This window comes from Artemia sp. Qi Xiang Cuo, chromosome 2, assembly GCF_049724085.1.
Source record: "Artemia sp. Qi Xiang Cuo chromosome 2, ASM4972408v1, whole genome shotgun sequence".
In the NCBI taxonomy this organism is placed as follows: Eukaryota; Metazoa; Arthropoda; class Branchiopoda; order Anostraca; family Artemiidae; genus Artemia; species Artemia sp. Qi Xiang Cuo.
In genome coordinates this window covers 40,298,149-40,317,639 of record NC_142795.1, presented here as the reverse complement: position 1 = coordinate 40,317,639, position 19,491 = coordinate 40,298,149, and the positions used below count along the sequence as shown (strand labels likewise).

At 33.1% G+C, this 19,491-nt stretch overlaps 1 protein-coding gene across 2 annotated transcripts in view; it reads right to left on the bottom strand.

Annotated features, from left to right (window-relative positions):
• Nucleotides 1–19,491, bottom strand: part of LOC148955225 (midasin) — a 348,425-nt gene that overhangs the window by 262,424 nt on the left and 66,510 nt on the right. For both annotated transcript variants that reach the window (XM_089100939.1, XM_089100949.1), the window contains 4 exons: nt 13,203–13,411; nt 9,070–9,296; nt 5,571–5,694; nt 4,002–4,170 (listed from right to left, as the gene is read on the bottom strand). In XM_089100939.1, the coding sequence (XP_088957065.1) occupies nt 4,002–4,170; nt 5,571–5,694; nt 9,070–9,296; nt 13,203–13,411 (729 nt within the window). The remainder of the gene's footprint in view (nt 1–4,001; nt 4,171–5,570; nt 5,695–9,069; nt 9,297–13,202; nt 13,412–19,491) is intronic.

Below are 19,491 nucleotides of genomic sequence, written 5' to 3'. Positions count from 1 at the left end.
TCAAAAAAATATTATATTCTAATTAAAATTATTATATAAAATATTATTTAGCTACTAGACAAAGAGCCTATCAGAACAGGCAAAAAAAACGCTGTTTTGTGAAAGGACTCCGAGAAGTATTAGCTTCAGCTACCTGTCGTATGGCATCAAGTGACTAGCTAGTTGATACGGGCATTTACCAGTTATATAAAGTAAGAATAAAAGAATATAGAATTTAATTTTGTTCTGTTTGTCAAGAGTTCTGATTAAGGCTTAGAAAGAGAAGAAAAAAAGGAACCAGTTGGTTAGACTACCTTTCCCAGGTAATTATACAGGGATTTGTTCACAAATGGGAACATACTCGTAAAAATGGCAAAATGATCATTTATACAACAAGTATGGGTATAATCATAAGAGCAGTCCGACTTCAGGGTCCCAGACTTGAAGCCCAAATAGTATACGAAACCAAACATTATTTCAGCGAAACTGTGTTTATTAGCTTAACTCAACCTGATTTAATCTAACTTCATGTGTACGGAAAACCTGTGGAGCGTTCTACGTACAGAATGCAAATACCATGCCTCATCCCTTTGAATAAGGTTTCCCTCACATGGAAGAAAACTTTCAAATTTACTTGCAATATAAAACAAACAAAGATAATCTCTAACCAAATGGATACGACAAAAGTAGACAAGGTGTCAATAAATTTGCAAAAAGGGACATTCATTAGCCTTTTATTCTTTAATCAATCTGAGTACTTTCCTTCCTCAATATAAGTAATGGTCTTGTAGACACCTAAAGGAAAAAAGTCTAATAAAGCTCAACAATACGCTGTTTTCGCAATGTGTATTACAATTAGTTATTGCTGCCTGAGAGAATTCAAAGGACACGTTTTCTAAATGCTCGGATGGTATTAGGCTCAAAGTATTTTCTTATTCAAAGCAAATGAGATACTTTTAGTATCTCATATATGCATATATATATATATATATATATATATATATATATATATATATATATATATATATATATATATATATATATATATATATATATATATATATATATATATATATATATATATATATATATATATATATATATAAATATATATATAAATATATATATAATATATATATAAATATATAAATATATATATATATATATATATAATATATATATATATATATATATATATATATATATTGATTTATGATTCAACGTTTAATAAAAAATATATAAGCAAAGGAGGTGTTGATTTATTAGCAAAAGATGGAAAAGCAGGCTAAATGAGCATTAGGTTTAGATATGCATTTTCAGTCATCAACCTTCGCATTTCCACCAAAAGGGAAGACACTAAAATTCCATTTAAATGGAAAATTAAACTGACTTTTTAAATCTTTCAGCATTTAATTTATGCCTTCAAAGAAGGATGAAGAAGGAATGAATTATAAAAATGAAGTTCTCAGGAAATAAAAGTCAATAGTTAATTTTATATCAACATAAAAGATAGTGACTTAAAAAAGCAAAATTTGGAAAAGGGAAGAGTTCAAAATAAAAGCATTAGATCGAATCAACGTTATTAGATTTAATTAAAAAAAAGAAACACCATGCAAAGGGATACTAATAATTTTTAACACATTTGGCAATCCTATTTTCCATCCTGCTGACACCCTTTAATACAGGCGTCTTAATCCGGCATTTCATTTAATGAATCTTTTCACGTTCTGGTTTGTTATAAGCGTAGGTGTTTTTAAATAAATGCATTTCAGGTCATCTGATTTTTGTTTTGTAGTCGCCAAAGAAATTGAATGGTAAGAATCAATACATACAAGTATGTTGATTTGTTTTCACTGAAGATTCATTGGCTAGACTATATATCCTTTAAATTTAAAGCTGATCAAAGAGAAAAACAAAAAACGGTTGGTTCATTTTGGGACATAACGAGTCGATAGAACCAGAACCATTCTTCCCTGTAATGTTGACTTTGCTGAGGTTCGTATTACTCATCCTACATACGCTGTAAGATGCAAGCGGATTGGAGAAAAACAACTTGTGGGCCAATTTCGAGCATCAAAAATCCATACAGCCCAAAATTGTTTCATAATGGTTGTCTTCATTGAGATCCCCATGGTTCCGTATACATACTCGGTAAGTTTAAGCTAATCGGAAAACACAAAACCCGTGTTTGGGCATTGAATATCGATAAAGTGAAATTTAGTTTTAAATTTCTTTCTCTCCATTGAATTTCAATTTGAATTTTTTTGATCAACACAGATCAAAAAGAGTCACCACCCTTAGAATATTTGCAATCAGCCCAGACCAATAAATTAATAAGACCGACCTTTATTCAAGAAGACCTGAAAGTACAAGTAATTTTAACCAAAAGGGTGTAAGTACATGGGATGAGTTTTTTATGCCCAATAAGCTTAAACGTTAAAGATCATATACCCCGGATCAATAGGACTTCAAAGACACGCAAATTTTCACTAAAATGGCGTAAATACATAAGGAATCCCCTTTTATTGGATCGGCTTGCAAACTTATAAGGTATAAGCAAGGCTGTATCAAGAGGGGGGGGAGGTACTGGGTTTACCCCTCCCCCCTAAAAAAATGCATAAAAACGTATTCTTTATGCGTTTTATAAAGTTTTTTATTTTAACCCCCCCTCTTCTTGAACAAAATCACAGATGTCCTTTGGGTATATGCCCTGGGAAAAGAGGACCTTAAAACGCAAAAAATGTCCACGTGAAAATGGTTTAACTCTATGAAATTGAAAAAAAAACCTTGCAACTGGCCCACTTTCGTAAAAGCCAAAGACACTCGTCACTATACCATGGCATAGAGTATCATTAGAAAGAAAATCAAAAGAAAATGAGATTGGCTTAAGTTTGACAAATTGCTTCTGATCCTTAGCAACATGGGCTCATAGTTGAAAAATGGCACTTAAAGTTTTTGAAATAAACTTACACCACTTACAACCTACTCTGGACTTCCAACTGTTAGGAGCCCAAGGTATAGAATCTTAGAAACACTTAGGTGCAAAAACGATTGAAGTCCTGAATCACTTTATGATGAAGTAAGTCTAAGCTACGGAATGAGTCACTGGGCATCAAAAGGTCCACAGATTGCACAATTTTGAACTGAAATCATGCAAGGATTTTTAAATGTTTCGAAAGCCAATGTGGGCCAGCAACCCCTCCAAACTGTCCAGTCTTTCATTCTAACGCCAAATTTTAGTAGAAAATTAGACATGTTGTGCCTTGTTTGAACTGGAATCAGTTAAGAAATTCCAATTTCAATGATTCCAAAACAGAATTGAGTCCGTCCCATTTACAACGGCCATCTCCTTAAACTCTTATCAGTAACATAGTCATGTAATACCTCTTTTAAGCCAGAAGACTTTTCCAGTACTCCACCAGAACTATCTGACCCTCACCTTACCGCCAAATTTTATCTAAAAGGTAGGTGTATTGCACCCGGAACTCCGTTATGAGTTTTAACCTGTATGACTTGAGACATGAAAGTTAGAGTATGGCTTCGCCAACACGACCCACAACTGTCAAATCATTAGCATAAAGGCTGATAAATTTTTCTGTTTATATGACAAATAAGGATCACAAAGTCTAAACTCATATGGCTTTTAGTTTTAATCCATACCTCTTCCCTCAAAGCGAAGACTGTACAAGAGACCAATAAAACTACAAACAAAAGAAAAGTCAGATATTTCAAATTGATACTCTTCACCTGCCTTTAACACTAAAAAACACCTTTTGTTATGATTTTTTCTAAGGTGGGTCTCTTTCCTTATTCTTTTTTTTTTTTTTGCATGTTCTGGAAATAGACAGAGCATAACGGCCAAAAATTTGCCATTTTTAACTCTGATTTTATTGGCTCTAATCCATTTCAAGTGCTCGCAGAAATTAACCAATTTGGGCTTAAGAGGTAACGTGACAACAACCCTTCAATTTTGCTTGATTTTTATTAAGAAAACCTGTCTCTTTCACTACTTCAGGACTTACCAACGAGCACAGCAAGGCGTCTCATTTCAAAAGTCCATACAATATGTTCAAAGCCTTTAGGTGAATTCACAGTTTCCCGGAGGATTTCCTTCGTTACTGACGAAGTATCATCGGAAAGCCAGAACAGTCTCTCTTCCTCCACTTTTCTCTTCATGTGCTTTTCCAGCGCCTGCAATTGCAAAATTAATAAATGAATAAAATTAAATTAATAATAAATGAATAATAAATAAATTAATATAAATATTTAAATATAAATATTTAAAATTAAATTAATAATAAATAATAAATGAATAAAATTAAATTAGCTTCAACTCCCTCTACGAAAGTGACGCAACTCAAAACGTACTTTCATTACTATCCAATTCGAATTTATAATTTATTATTCTTACGCATGAGGTGTACGTATTATTCCTCATGCATTTCTATACAGAAATGCATGAGGTGGTTTTGGTCTGCAGAATAGCTATTAATTCAAAAATTACGCTCATGAATCAACGATTAACATTATTTGTCAATATACTAGTATATTTTATAAACTTTCATTAGACAAATATTAATTAATATTTTTATTATACAGAACAAGTTTTTGTTATCCTGACAAAAAGAAGAATCTTGAATTATCTTCAATTGAATTATGAAGGAAAGGAAGGATATTTTTATCAGGATGTATAACTTCTTTTTTTTATTGTTGCGATGACTAATTCAACTTTTTTTTTTATTCTCTTTCTTTGTGAAAACAAGAATAGCTGGAAAATATCAAAGTAGATCGTTATGGAACCATTACTTGATAATCATCAAGCAAAAATCCAAGCCCATCCAACCTTTTTTCCTCAAAGCCAGAACCAGAGTCCAAGACCCAGTATGGACTTTAGGCTTTGCACTGTTGGGGATTTAGTGAAGATTGACGTATCTCCTGTTTATTTTTCAGGTCAAGATTTGTGATGGAACTACTCCTCTTCCAACTTTTTCTTATCACCCGTTCTACATTGCGTTCTTCCCTATCAAGCACATTTTCTCAGCTTTTAGAAACGCACACTGTTTCATATGACGTTTTTCTCTGTCAGGCATTGTTCCTCAGCTTATAGAGCCATACTTCAACATTTTGATAAACCTAGCTTCTAATACCCCAACTTTAGCTCTTCGATTTCTCTTTCAATTCTTCGAAACTTTCTCAACTGAAAAAGCCACGGGCTATCCTACTTCTTACTTCCCCTTTGCATCCATCGACTCTGCTTATAATGCTGCCTAGGTGAATGAAGCTATTAAGTCAGTAAATGTTATCGTTACCTAACATCACCTTTTCATCCTCATTATTTCCTAGTTTCAGCCACTTGGTTTCCTTAACATTTTTATCTATAAAGCTAATTGTTGCTAGAGGGCTATTTTATGGTTTGTTGATATATTATTTTTATGGTTTTATGGTTTGTTGATACATTAAAACCGTAGGAGACCTGAAAAATAGCACAAGTAAAATTTCATAGGAAACATAAACCTTAATAGAATAGAAGATATTGTTTAAAAAAAAAACGCTGACTAGGATGAAACCACAAAACACTGGATATTACTAACCTGTTGAATAATGAGACGCTCTTCAGTTTTTCTAACCTTTCCGGACAAGACTAAGTACCCTTCATCTGCCATGTGTTGGTCCCAATCATACAATTTGGTAGGTGAAACATCGGACAAACGATACCTAGAAAATCACGAAAGTAATAATAATAAAAACAGCTGGATGGAGTAAAGCAAAGTAGGATTAAGTCAGGCTTAAAGTTGAATTCAAAATATTTTGATACGTTAACTGTAGCCTAACCAGGTAATGACTTTTTATTTTACCTCTAGACAAACAGGTTGGCTCGTGACATGGCGTTGAAAATAGACTTCTTTTTTATATTTCAATGATTAGTTAAGGTTAACACAGCGAACAGTCTAATCGCACAAAAAGGAATCAATCGATTTTCAATTTCCGGATCAAAAGATGGATTATGCCTAAATAAATGAACACTCCAAAGCTAAAAGTACATCTGTGCACTTTTATACATCCAAAAAACGACAGTTTGCGGTTTAATTTTGGTTTACAGCAGAACAGATACCAGCTAATTCTAAAGATCGATTTAGTCAGAAGAATTTCCAAATATTTTAATTTTTTCGTTAATACTAACACTAAACGTGCTCTTCGCTTAAGAAGACTAACAAATTAAATAGTTATTAGATATGTTTCATAAATTATAGGATTTGGTCACATTAACTTCCATTAGTATCTTTGGTAGAACCTCCTTGAATACCACATCAATTAATATTCAAATAAGGATGGAAATAAGTTCAAAGTCGACAAAGCGTGCTGTGTGCGTATTTTCCCCTTGTGTAGCTGTAAGTAGATTTTTGTTTCTTTTTCCCTGTTAGAGCAACATGAGCCACACAATCGCACGTATTCTATTAGTAGACCTTACACTTTAGTAGACCTTACGTATTGTAGCTAGTAGACCTTACGCTTTATAATCTGACTTATTTTTGGTCGTAGTTCTCCAGTTTTAATTTCATCACATTAAAAGGGGGGAATATATATATTTAATTTTTTTGGCATATTTATAACATATCTTGAAAATAAAAAAAAATAATTCCGTAATAAACGAAGAAAAACGAAACCAATATGAATTTATAAGAATAGGTTATAACCGCTTTATTCTCCGACACAGAAACTAGAAAAAAAATAATTTCGTTCCTCAACAACATCATAATTAGATGTTCTAGTCTCTAAACTAATAAAGAAAAAAAATAGACGCAGGAGAGCTCTCCTCTGTTACTGATTAAAGAAATTCCGTAAACAATCTATAATGCTACACCTTTCTTTTTTTTTCTCCTTTGTTTCAGGACAATGAGTTTATATTAATGATATCAATATACTACATTATGATAAATTATATATTATTGATGATATTATGATTTATATTAACGATCTTCCGCGAAGTTTGAGGGAGAAAATTAGTCTTGCAATTCTATTCGCAGGTGACACAGCTATCAAAATAGCAATCAACTTACCACAGACTTTGTTTAAATAAAAATAAGAATCAGAGTCTACACTATCCTCTCACTTATTTCGTTCAAAAGAAATAACAGTTATTTTGAAGCTGTGACACTTTTTTGACTGGAAATACAATTAATTCCTTAGACCACACTGCCCTTGCATTTATAATTAAAATGAAATGAACATACTCAAAAACGGGTATAACTTTTAACAAAAAAGTGAACAAATAATAAAAAACAAAAAACTTTTTTGCACAAGTAATAATCGGCTTCACATCCAGAAACCTACACAAAAGGAGAGGGTATAAGAGAAAAATAGGGAAAGAACAATTATATTCTTTTTTTTTCTCTCTTTTTTCGTCGATAAAGACTTCTGGTCGTGACGCTGAAAAATCCCGCTTTTATTATTATTTGTAAAAAAAAAAAAAGTTTTTTTCTTTCTTTCAAAGTTTAGTGTCTTATTAAGGTAAGCAAATATTTTCACTTGGATTTAATTATTACTAGAAAAATAAATTAATTTGGATTCTATGCATGTTAATTTATTGAAAAACAATGCAATCCTAATTTTATTATTTATGCAGCCTAAATAATATCGGATTGATCCAGAAAAAAACTAACACTAGGGAGCAGCAGCAGGTAGAAAAATAGGGAGCGACGGAGTAAAAGATTTTCTAGAGAGTAAGGAGTAGCAAAATATATCTCTTGGTTCTATTCCTGTTATTACATGCCGATAGGCAACATATTTAATTAAATTTTTATATTTGATATGTCATTTGGATTTTTATTCGTTGTGTAACTTGAATTTTGTTTCACCTAAAGAAATAAGTAAATGTATTATGGATAGAGATTCACCATCATACCTATAATACTTTTGAAACCAGAATAAAGATAATGAACCTGTTGCTCCGTGTGATAATGATAACACATTTCTTATTTAAAAAAAAAGAAAAAAAAACAGAATCATAAAAGCTTTTAGTACATTTATTAATGCTTAGATAACTTTGTTCGCTAAGAGATGCGCCTTTTAACTTTGAATCCAAATGCACTATTTCCTACCCTCGTCAGCACACTCCAGCCACCCCCCCCCCCATGTTACTAGGCCAGATACAGGCAAAAGCTTCTTACTATTGGTACAACATGTGCATTATTGTTGTACTTTTTTGTATAAACAGTTTGTTCATAATATTAAATATAGCCGATCTAAAATAATAATAATAATAATTAATAAAAAAAAGTCTTGTATACAGCCTAGGGCTTAATCTGGAGCCATTAAGGGGCTGGGGCACGTTTGCCAAGGGTATTGATTAGCATATTTGAAATCAGCATTAAGAGGCGCAACGAATAGTACATTCAAACTTTACCTAGCGAAGTCATTTAAACATTTATGAATTTATTTAAGTATTAAAAAGAATAAGAAAAATTCTCGGAAAAACAAGCCTCTAGTATGCGTTTTACATAATTAAAGTATTCAAATGAAAGTGAATTAAAAGCAAAATAGTTTTGAGGCACTTCTCTCCTATTAACTAGATCGGTCCACCAAAACAATATTGGGGCTACCAGTTCTTTCAGAAGGAACTTATTAAGGAAAAGGAATCATTATGTATACAAAAATAGTAAAACCCTAGCTGGGTGTCGCTACATCAGACCAGTGGTTTTTCTACGTTAGATCAGCGTTGGCTTTATAGCCTTACAAGGCGGTTGAGGCAATCCAAAAGACGATATGACCCATTGTCTGTCAAACTGACATGTGTAGCTAGCTCAAATAAACTCGGTGTAACATGTCAATAAATTCGATCCATCTTATACTTCGTGGGAGGGAGTAATGAGCAAAGCTTCGAACACAGGGGGGCAGAAAAGGAGTGTACGCAGTAGTTTCAGCCTCAGGCGGCTTGGTACTGCGATGAGTTGCATTCCCTGTTGTCGTATAATTAGCTCTCGAGGTACTGAGAACAAGAAGTTGTTTCAGTTTCAAATTCGTAAAAAAAGTGTGAGATTTACCATCTCGTTTTAGAAATAAGGTTCGAACAGATTCAAACAAAATGGCTACCTTTCCGCCCAACGGAAGAGGTCTCTCAGGGTAACAAATCCTGATTTTCCAGCAAAAGCAGCACTCCCTCTTCTATGAACCTGAAGTTCCTTGTGAACAGCAACAAGTTTTTTGGCATAAGAAAGTGGAATTTGACATCGCTGATTTAGAATGGTTTCCAACTCATTAGTTGGAATTTCATCAAAATGAAGCTCCACAAAGCGATTTCGGAACGCACGAGAGAGCACCTGAAATAAGACAAATCAATATATAAAGAAATGATAGTTACACCTTCCTCAAGTACTAAGACTTTGTGTAACCATTATAAACCCTAATCAGTTATGATTTATTTAAGTGGGAGTATATACAGAATTAAATACTTACACCAATCTAAGCAAAGACGAGATAATGTAAAACAATAACATTGTTCATTAGAAAAGAAACGCATTATATAAATACGGAACGATTTAATTTTGGCCAAAGTTACCATAACCATTTTAGTAGCTACAAAGCCACCAAAATGGCATAACAATGTACTGAAAATTCTTTAAAAAAAGAAAGAAAAAAAGTTTTCGAGATGTTTTATTTCACTAACACTTGACTAATCCATGCTCAAAGCCCTTCTAGTTACCAAACATCAAAACAATTTAACGATTCTATTATTTCTATTTGTCAAATTGAACTCATCTCATAAACTCATGTCTTATCAAACAGCTCGTGGGAACGAACTGTAAGTAAGGAGGCAATTTAACTTAATGAAAAACACAAAATTAGATTCAAAATATCAGAGAACCCCATTTATTGTAAGGGTTTCATGCTCCTATCAACAAAAATATGGAATTTTGCTTCTTTTTTTTTTCATGAGAGATCACGGACATGTTTTTTTTTTAGGGTTGATCGTACCGAACCAACGGTCCTAGAAGAAAGGGAGAGGGCTCATTCAAATGGAAATTAAAAATGTAATGCTCTTTTTCAGTGATCAAAAGGATCATGGAACAAGAGTGGCATTTTCTGCCATTTGGCGGCACCAGACTACGATTTTGCCTTCCCCCACGTCCTATAGTGGCGCAGTGGGTTTGATCTCAGTTTGCTAACAAGAGACACAGAGTTGGAACTCAGCTGTAGCAACACCCTGGAGGACCAACGCAATTTAGTAGTCAAAGAAGCGCCGTCAATCCAATACACGCGATTTTGCCCAAAAGAGGACCAAGTTTCCATCTATCAACAATTCTAAGATAGCCAATCGATTTAAAAGTATCAGAAGTTTTATATTGAGATTCCCAGGTGTAGAGAAAGAAACGATGATTGACGGAGCAATCGCCCTGAAAGGTTACGTAGTCCATACACAAGATAAATGGTTAATATAGATATTTATCTTAGTTTTGATTTAGCCAAGTTGATTTACTTATTTTTTCGTTAAACTGTGTTCAGTAATGTATAATCAGCTATTAAGAAGCTTCAAATCAAGGAAAGGAACAACATTAAAAACTTGAACCAAACAGAAATCATTCTGCATATGCGGGGGGGCGGTCCTCTCCTGAGCACCTCAATCTTTATGCTTAATTTAGACTTTTTGTCCTAAACCTTTAAGATCGACTGCTCAAAAATTAATTTGAATGATAAGTCAAGAAAAAACTTAAGCGTAACGAGCGAGGGGTTGAGGAGATGAAAGCCTCCTCATGTGCGGAATAATTTTTGTTTGTTTTAAGTTTCAATTTTGCTCTTTACTTTCATAAAAAAAAACTTGTTGCTTTTTTTAATATATCAATAAAATGAAGCCTGTGGAAAAATACACATGGAAAAATGTTGCTAAGTGGAAAATATTTAGTGGAAGAGGAAAAATATACTACTCAAACAATTATGAAAAAATTGAAAAGAGCATAAATTAGCAGTATGTTAAGACTTACGAAAAATGAAACAACATATGTGAAGTTACCAAAAAATGGTTAAACTGAAAAGTTGTAACTGAAAAATTGTAATTAGAGAGTTCAGCGTTAAATTAGATGTAATCGCTATTTTTTGCTTCTAATAGTGCTAATACCATAATATGCTAAAATTAACCCTGTTCAGTGTATTTAAGAACTGGCTTAAGCTCTAAATTACTCGTTAGCCGAGATATTGCGGCCGTCGATGAGATCCTCCAAATATATCTGAAGTCAGTCAACCTACATGAATCAAGCAAACCCACTTGGCGTTTCTTTCTTTCATTGCACTCGGTTTTTATCGGAAAGTCAAGATGTAAAGATTATTTTATTATAAAGCTTATATGCGTATGTATGTATCTTTTGGTGTATATGTCTTGTATTCTAGGCCTGGAATTTCATGGTTTAAAAACATGTGTTTAAAACTTTTAGTGATGCAAAGAATTCCATTCGATCTGAAATGTCTATATAAGCTAGAACTAATTTCTCTTTATTTAAAGAAATACCCAATTTTCCCCAATCCCTTTGTGGAGAAAAAGGCGACACTTGGTTTTTGCTAGTTTTGTAGAAACCCTGCCCACCACAACAAAAACAGTATTTTTCTGGATATGAAAATATACCTCAAAGCGAGAGCAGACTGGAAAAACGGTGTCAAAATTGCTTTGCTTGTAGTAGTTCAGAGGATGAAAAGAGGAGTATACAAAAATGTACGAGCCTCACAAAAAGAAAAGAAAAAAAGTTCAACCCAAACGGCTGAAAAGCGCTGGACAACCGCAACTATTTAAAGCCAAAAGTAATGTCCGGTCGGGCGAACAAATAGTATTCCATTATTAAAAGAAAGGCGGATTAGATAGAAAAAAAAGCTGAATATGCATAATTGCCAAGTTGAAGTAAATATACACAAGCCAGAGGTTTCCAACAGAATATCATGGAATAAAAAAAAGAAAAAAAGAAATATCATGGTTGTAAAAATACATTAGTAGCTGAGGTATCCAACGAACTATTTCCCGAATCAAGCGATGCTGCAAAACCAGCTGAAGCATTTTTAGGTTGCCTTTTTCATCCATCCATTATTAGTTAGGGTTTGAATTTCTAATGCATGTTGGGCGCTTTCCAAAAAAAGTTCCTTAGGCTTGGAATGTATTTACTGATTAAAACTGTTTATAAATTTTTGAGTCTCCTTGTTATCATCTTCCAAACAACAAGCACAATGCACAAATGACAATGTTTTCCATTTTGATCTTAATTTGAAGTAACCTGCATCGCCTAAAACAAATACCCTTTCTGACATTGGTAGACGGTTCTTTTCGGAATGATAGAAAAAAATATAACTTTACTCCGTTTCCACACGAATAAACCTGGAAGATATATGAAGCAAAGCTAGGTTTCATTAATATAGCGGTTATAGATCGAGTGGACACAGGATTTTTTTTTTCGTATGCCACACTAAACGTTGGAAATAAAATCGTTAACATAGTGAGAACAACACAAATATACTTAAGGATTTCACAAATGCCACGAATACTGCAAATGATCACAATTTATTCAGCTCAGGGGCGGATCCAGGATTTTTTTAGGGGGGGGGGGGGGTGCGCAAAAAAGGTTGATCCGATAAATTTGCGTTAGAAGCTAAGTTTAATTAACGCAAACTTGCGTTAATTAAGTAAATTACACTACTTTAGACTACGTTAGGGGGCGCGCGCCCCCTCGCCCCCTCCTCTGGATCCGCCACTGATTCAACTTCTTTTAAATATGCAATATTCTACTTGACATTTATTTCACACGATCCTCAATGGAAACTCTTCCATAAAAGACAAACTAAAGCTTATAGGCAGTGCACTTTGAAATGCTTTCAAAAAAGAATATTCAGTATTCCGTGGAACTCATTAAATAATGAGAGAGGTCAAAACAATGAGAAAAGGCAATTGTTTATTTAAAAATTAAACATAATAGAAAGTTACTAAAGATGATGGGCTCTTTTTAGCAGTCTAATTTTCTTTTCTTTTTTTTTCAAGTTCAGGCAACAACAAATTTGTTTGTTTCTACGGAGCAAATTCTATCGGGTAGTTAGAAGTTGGAATTATAAAACACATCGTAAGGTAGGATCATCACTACTAGATAACAATAAGGATTGATTAATATTATTCAAACTGTTAATTAATACTGTTAAATCAATACAACTTTTTTAATTAAATTAATACATTTTTAAATTAATAACACAAGAAGACGAACCTTTCGACCACCATACTGGCCAGGAGGATTTTGAGTGGCAAATATTTGAAACCGTGGATGGGCTTTAACGGTTTCCTGTGTTTCTGTAATAAAAAGTTCCCTGTTTTCGTCTAGGACCCGGTTAAGTGCCTCAAGAACATCTGAGGGCGCTAAGTTCAATTCATCTAAAATGATCCAGTGTCCTTTCCTCATAGCTTGGACTAATACGCCTAAAATAAAATAAAAATTATGTTAGTCAAAACGGTATTCCAGTTTTCTTCAATTTGAACAGAATCTGTATTTAAGCATAGATAATTCTTCTTCAGCTGCCAGCATAAGCAAAAAGACTAGGCTGTATCCTATTTGGTTTCGTCTCTGAGCAAAATAATTATTTCGACACGTGATAGACACGTAATTATTTCGTACAGTTCGACACGTAATAGAAACTAGAACTTGCAGTGTTGCCATTCACTTTGAATAATTATAATGCGTCTTTCATCGTAAGTAACGTATTTCTGCTTTGTAACACAATGTTTATCTCAATTGCTAGTAAAATATCTTCTGAAATAATTTGTTTCTGTTCACTTTTTTACGGTGTCAATTATAAAAGACAAGAACTTGTTAGATGACTGAAAATCAAGGATATAATCCGTCTGTTGCAAATAAGAAATCCTTGTTTTACCGAAGTTTTCCCTTGCTTATTAACAGTTTTAAGAAGTGAGAACTGTAACAAATAAAATCGATCAGTAATAAGATCGGCGGAATCGCAAAACGATACTTACTTAAAAAACATGCCTCGTATTTCTTGCAATCTCTAAGTGCTAATTTTTATTGTAGTTTATTTTTGTTTGGCAAATACATGATTCTCTAGCTATCAAAGAATCAAATTAAACACGATTTGGACCTATTTTTCTTCCTCATACTTCTTTTTTGCCCTTTATCAGACTGAGTAATTAACTTTTCCAAAAAAAAGTTTATTTTCAATCTGCTTCAAAAATCGAGACACCTGTCCCTCCTAATGTCCTTTTGATCTTGCTACATCTATTTTGGGACTATTTCAGCAGACAATTTCTTCGGTGTCCAAACATTGATTAAAATTGGATGAACTACAGTACCAGTTAATCCTAATTGATTTCTTATCCAACCATCAAACGATGATCAGATTGGATGAGATCCCAAATCTGACGATATTTCCCCCTTTTTTCAGTCAAAGGCTTCCACTGCAAGATTCATCTTCAATCAATTCTCTATCTTCAGAATATGGCTTAAACCGCCTCAGAGCCTAGACCCTTGGAAAATTACCCTTGAAAATATCTCTGTTTGTTACATACCTAGCAAGTGCATTTAACGTTACCAACAAAACAAAAACGTGGTTTTGTGAATTTGATAAATTTATATTGTACGTGCCTAAGTATCATAAAAATTTACGACTCAGAAAGTTTAGGCTCATTGATTAATACAAACTATGGTCCCGAATTCCAGTAAATTTAATGGTTAAAAAGAGAATAACGAGAATGTGTTAAATATTTTCCAGAAGAATAGTCTACGGATTCTTTTGGGTAGCTGTCTGACTGACCGTATTTCAAACAATAAGCTGTAAGAAAAATACTGTTATATCCCTTTTCTATGGGTAAAATGAGCGAAAGCTTCAGATAGCAAGGAAACGTTCTGCAGATGAAGGATGATATATTGCCAAAGATAGTCCTTTCGTCCAACCATGTAGGGCCAAACAAAAAGAAGGTCGTATTTTTAAAGGTCGTCATGAGGTGATCGGAGGTCGTAAGGAAGAATTTAAGAGGAATACCCGTAGCTATGATGGCCACAGGCAGCTCGCTGCTACAGTGAGTTGTTAGTAGTAGTAATGAAAAGACGTTTTACACCAAGTTTCATTTGAGTACAAGGTCGTATCCAGGGGGGTAGGGGGTTTAACCCATCACCCGAAATGTTTGCCCGACTAGTAAAAACGTAACAAAAATAAATATAAACCAGCTTTTGATGCGTTTTTTACTTTATTTTTTACTTTTAAAGCCCCCCCCCCCCACAGAAATAAGTATTTTGTAAACCACTCCCCTCTAAAAAACCACGAATATGTATCCGTTTGAGTGCCTATTTTATTTGAGGGTCTTTTTAAATTTTATAAAACACAGTTCATGTTTAAGTATCTTTATGGTAGTGTTCCTGTTTGTTTTAAGGGAATGTTTGTGAGTGGGGGTGATGTTCATGAGCATGGAACTAGAAATTTGGAAGAATTTCGAAGACCGATTCCGCAAGCGACAAGATCATTTTTTTCTATCCGTCATGCCGGTCCGAGTGCTTGGAATAGTTTACCAGTGGAACTTAAATGTGTGGATGACCTGCTGCTGTTCCGTAGTTTATTGAGATCGTACTGTTTAGTAATTTATTATTTTTAATGAATTGGCTAAAAAGGGGGGGGGGGGTACGTGAGGATTGTCAGGTGACGACGTATAGGGTGTTAGTATTAGTTTTTGAGTTGGAGGGCAGAACTTGTATTTGTATTAATATTAACTGAAAAGAGTTATTATTTTGGATCTTATTTTGTTATTATGATTTTTTATGCGTTTAGAAGGGATTACCCCCGCACAAGCTTGCTTCTGGGGGTATTTTGTTTGTTTGTTTTTTATGTATATAGTAAAATAAATCCCAGTTATAAATTGAAAATTGAATTGATATTAACATTCCTTAGCTTGTTGTTTTTTATTTTTATTTTCTGTATTGTCCACTATAATCTTCTGCATATATATATATATATATATATATATATATATATATAGCCTCAAATTGTTGAAATAATTGTCTCAAAATGTGTGCGGTCAGAAGACAAGCGACAATGAGAATACATATATAGAAGCCTGCCGCGCACCGGGGACCGCCGGCGAAGGCCCTACAATTTTTCCCAAAAAAATATGGAGCTGTTTTCGAGAAGTAGAATATACAATCGTTGCTTATATATATATATATATATATATATATATATATATATATATATATATATATATATATATATATATATATATATATATATATATATATATATATATATATATATATATATATATATATATATATATATATATATATATATATATATATATATATATATATATATGCCTCAAACTGTTGTAATAATTGTCTCAAAATGTGTGCGGTCAGAAGACAAGCGACAATGAGAATACATATATAGAAGCCTGCCGCGTGCCGGGGACCGGCGGCGAAGGCCCTACAAATTTTCCCAAAAAAATATGGAGCTGTTTTCGAGAAGTAGAATATACAATCGTTGCTTACATATATATATATATATATATATATATGTGTGTGAGTAATAATTGCATACTTCAGTTCTCGAAAACGGCTCCATATTTTGTCGATAAAGTAGGTACCTTGGGATATTCTCGCATAAAAAAACCATCTAAATAGGTCAGAAGTTTGGGAAAATTCGTTAAGAGCGTTAATTTTGGAAGAAATACTATCTTTATATGTGAGTAATAATTGTATATTTCAGTTCTCGAAAATGGCTCCATATTTTTTTGATAAAATTGGTATCTTGGGATATTCTCGCATAAAAAAATGATCTAGATAGGTCAGAAGTTTGGGTAAATTCGTTAAGAGCGTTAATTTTTGAAGAAAAAACTGTAATAATCAAATATCTTTGAATAGAAGCCGTATGAAAATACCTTAAATTGCCTAAAGAACAAAAAACTGGTAATTGCAAAAATATTTGTACATATTTTAGCAAGACATTACAACAACTCATAAACCTTAAAAAATAAAACCAAAAGTTTGAAGCTTAGCAGAAATCGCTGTTAGAAATTGGACTTGGTGTAATATTGAAATATTTTTGAATATACTTCAGTATGAAAAAAGATTTAATTGAGTAAAGAGCTAAAAAGATGGTAATTACAAAAATATTATATATTAACAAGAGATTACAACAATTCAAATACCTTGAAAAATAGTACCCAAAGATTGAAGCTTAGTAGAAATCGTTGTCTGAAATTGGACATGCTGAATTAGTCAAAAATCTTTGAATAGACTGCAGTATGAAAAAACATTTAATTGCGTAAAGAGCTAAAAAAAAACTAGTAATTGCAAAAATATTTGTATAAATTTTAACAAGGGATAACAACAATTCAAAAACTTTGAAGAATAAAATCAAAAGTTTGAAGCTTAGTAAAAATCGTTGTTAGAAATCGGACATGTTGTAATAACCAAATATCTTTGAACAGTTTGCAGTATGAAAAACATTTAATTGAGTAAAGAGCAAAAAAACTGGTAATTGCAAAAATATTTGTATATATTTTAAGAATGGATTACAACAATTGAAAAACCTTAAAAAATAGAACCAAAAGTTTGAAGCTTAGTAGAAATCGTTGCCAGAAATTGGACTTGCTTTAATAATCAAATATATTTGAAAAGATACGGTATTGAAAGACATTTAATTGCAAAAAGGGCAAAAAACAGGTAATTGCAAAAATATTTGTATTTATTTAACAAGGGATTAAAACCATTAAAAACCTTAAAAAAGAAAACCAAAAGTTTGAAGCTTAGTAGATATCGTTGTTAGAAATCGGACTTGCTACAATAATCAAATATCATAGGCAGCGCTCGCTGCCTAAGTAAAGAACGATGTTGGGCTCATTCGATTGGAAATTAGAAGGGCTTCTGCCCTTTTAATAGTCGAAAGTGATTGGAGGATAACTAACACCCCTCTCACACCCACCATTTCCCCAAACACATTCAATCAAAATTTTTAGATAGCCATTTTGTTCGACGTAGTTAAAAAGTCTGGAAATTATGTTTTTGAGGATGATACTCCCCCCAAAGCCCTCACGTCAAGCGTTGTAAGTTATGCCCTGGGGCATATAAGGTTTTTATAGAAAGCGTTGTCGTAGAAACTTCAAAAAGGGCTCAACGTAGTTGAAAGTTCAAATTTTCTTCAACGTGGTTGAAAGTTCTGGAAATTAGGTCTTTGAGGATGACCCCCCTCCCAGCCCTCAGGGCAAGGGTTGTAAGTTGTGTCCTGGGGGCATGTAAGGTTTTTATTGAAAGCGTTGTAGTTGAAAATTCAAAAGGACTCATTCGATTGGAAATTAAAAGGGCTAGAAGGGCTAGTGCCTTTTTTAATAGTTGAAAGTGATTGAGGAGCAACTAACGCCCCTCTCACATCCACCATTTCCCCAAATACATTCAATCAAAATTTTGACATAGCCATTTTGTTTAACATAGTTGAAAGTTCTCGAAAATAGGTCTTTGAGGATGACAAACCCCACACAGCCCTCAGGTCAACAGTTGTAATTTATGCCCTGGGGGCATATAAGGTGTTTATAGAAAGCGTTGTAGTAGAAACTCAAAAAGGGCTCATTCGATTGGAAATTGAGATGGCTAGTGCCCTATTTAATAGTCGAAAGTGATTGGAGGGCTTGACATTTTTATAATAAAGATCGATGTGGGTACAGTGTATTATTATTTTTTTCTTTTTTTTTTTGTTTAGACCAGGGCACTTCGTATCGAAGGAGTTGCCTTAGGAACTTCGAAGAGGGCTTATTTGTTTGAAAATAGAAAGGGCTAATGCCCTTTTTAATAGTTGAAAGTGATTGGAGGGCAAGTAGCCATATTTGCACTTTACTGAAAAAAATACAAATGAAAGTACATTGTCAGTTTAATATACATATACTGATATTTAGTAATCAAAATGTTAATATTATTTGATTTATTAAAGTTATAAAAATAAAAACATTTATATTTTTTCAGTAAAGTGCAAATTATGTTCTGGCCTTGGGAAGGCATAGGGGTTTTAAGCCCTACTCATGTTAATTTCTGCTCGTTTGAGTTTGACTCGGTTATTTATTGTAATTTCTGCTCGTATTGGATTTCATTTATTTATCGATGCTGATTTGTGGTAGTTTAATGCTTGGTAGATTATTTGATTTTATTTTTGCTCATTTTTGGTTTAATGGAGCTCTTTACTTTTCTTTGAAAAACTTATTTTGTGGAAAGTTTTTTTTAATTAATCTTTGAAAAGACAACAAACTGTCTACCGTTAGAAGACAAGCGAGAATAAAAATCCATATAAAGAATCCATATATAGAAGCCTGCCGAGTGCCGGGGACCAGCGACGAAGCCACCCGGCTCCCGGTTCTATATATATATATATATATATATATATATATATATATATATATATATATATATATATATATATTGGTAAGCTTTTTGCATTTGAACTGTGAACATCTGTTGATATTTAAGCCGGATCGAATTATGAATAAATTACATTCGATTGCAGTGACCA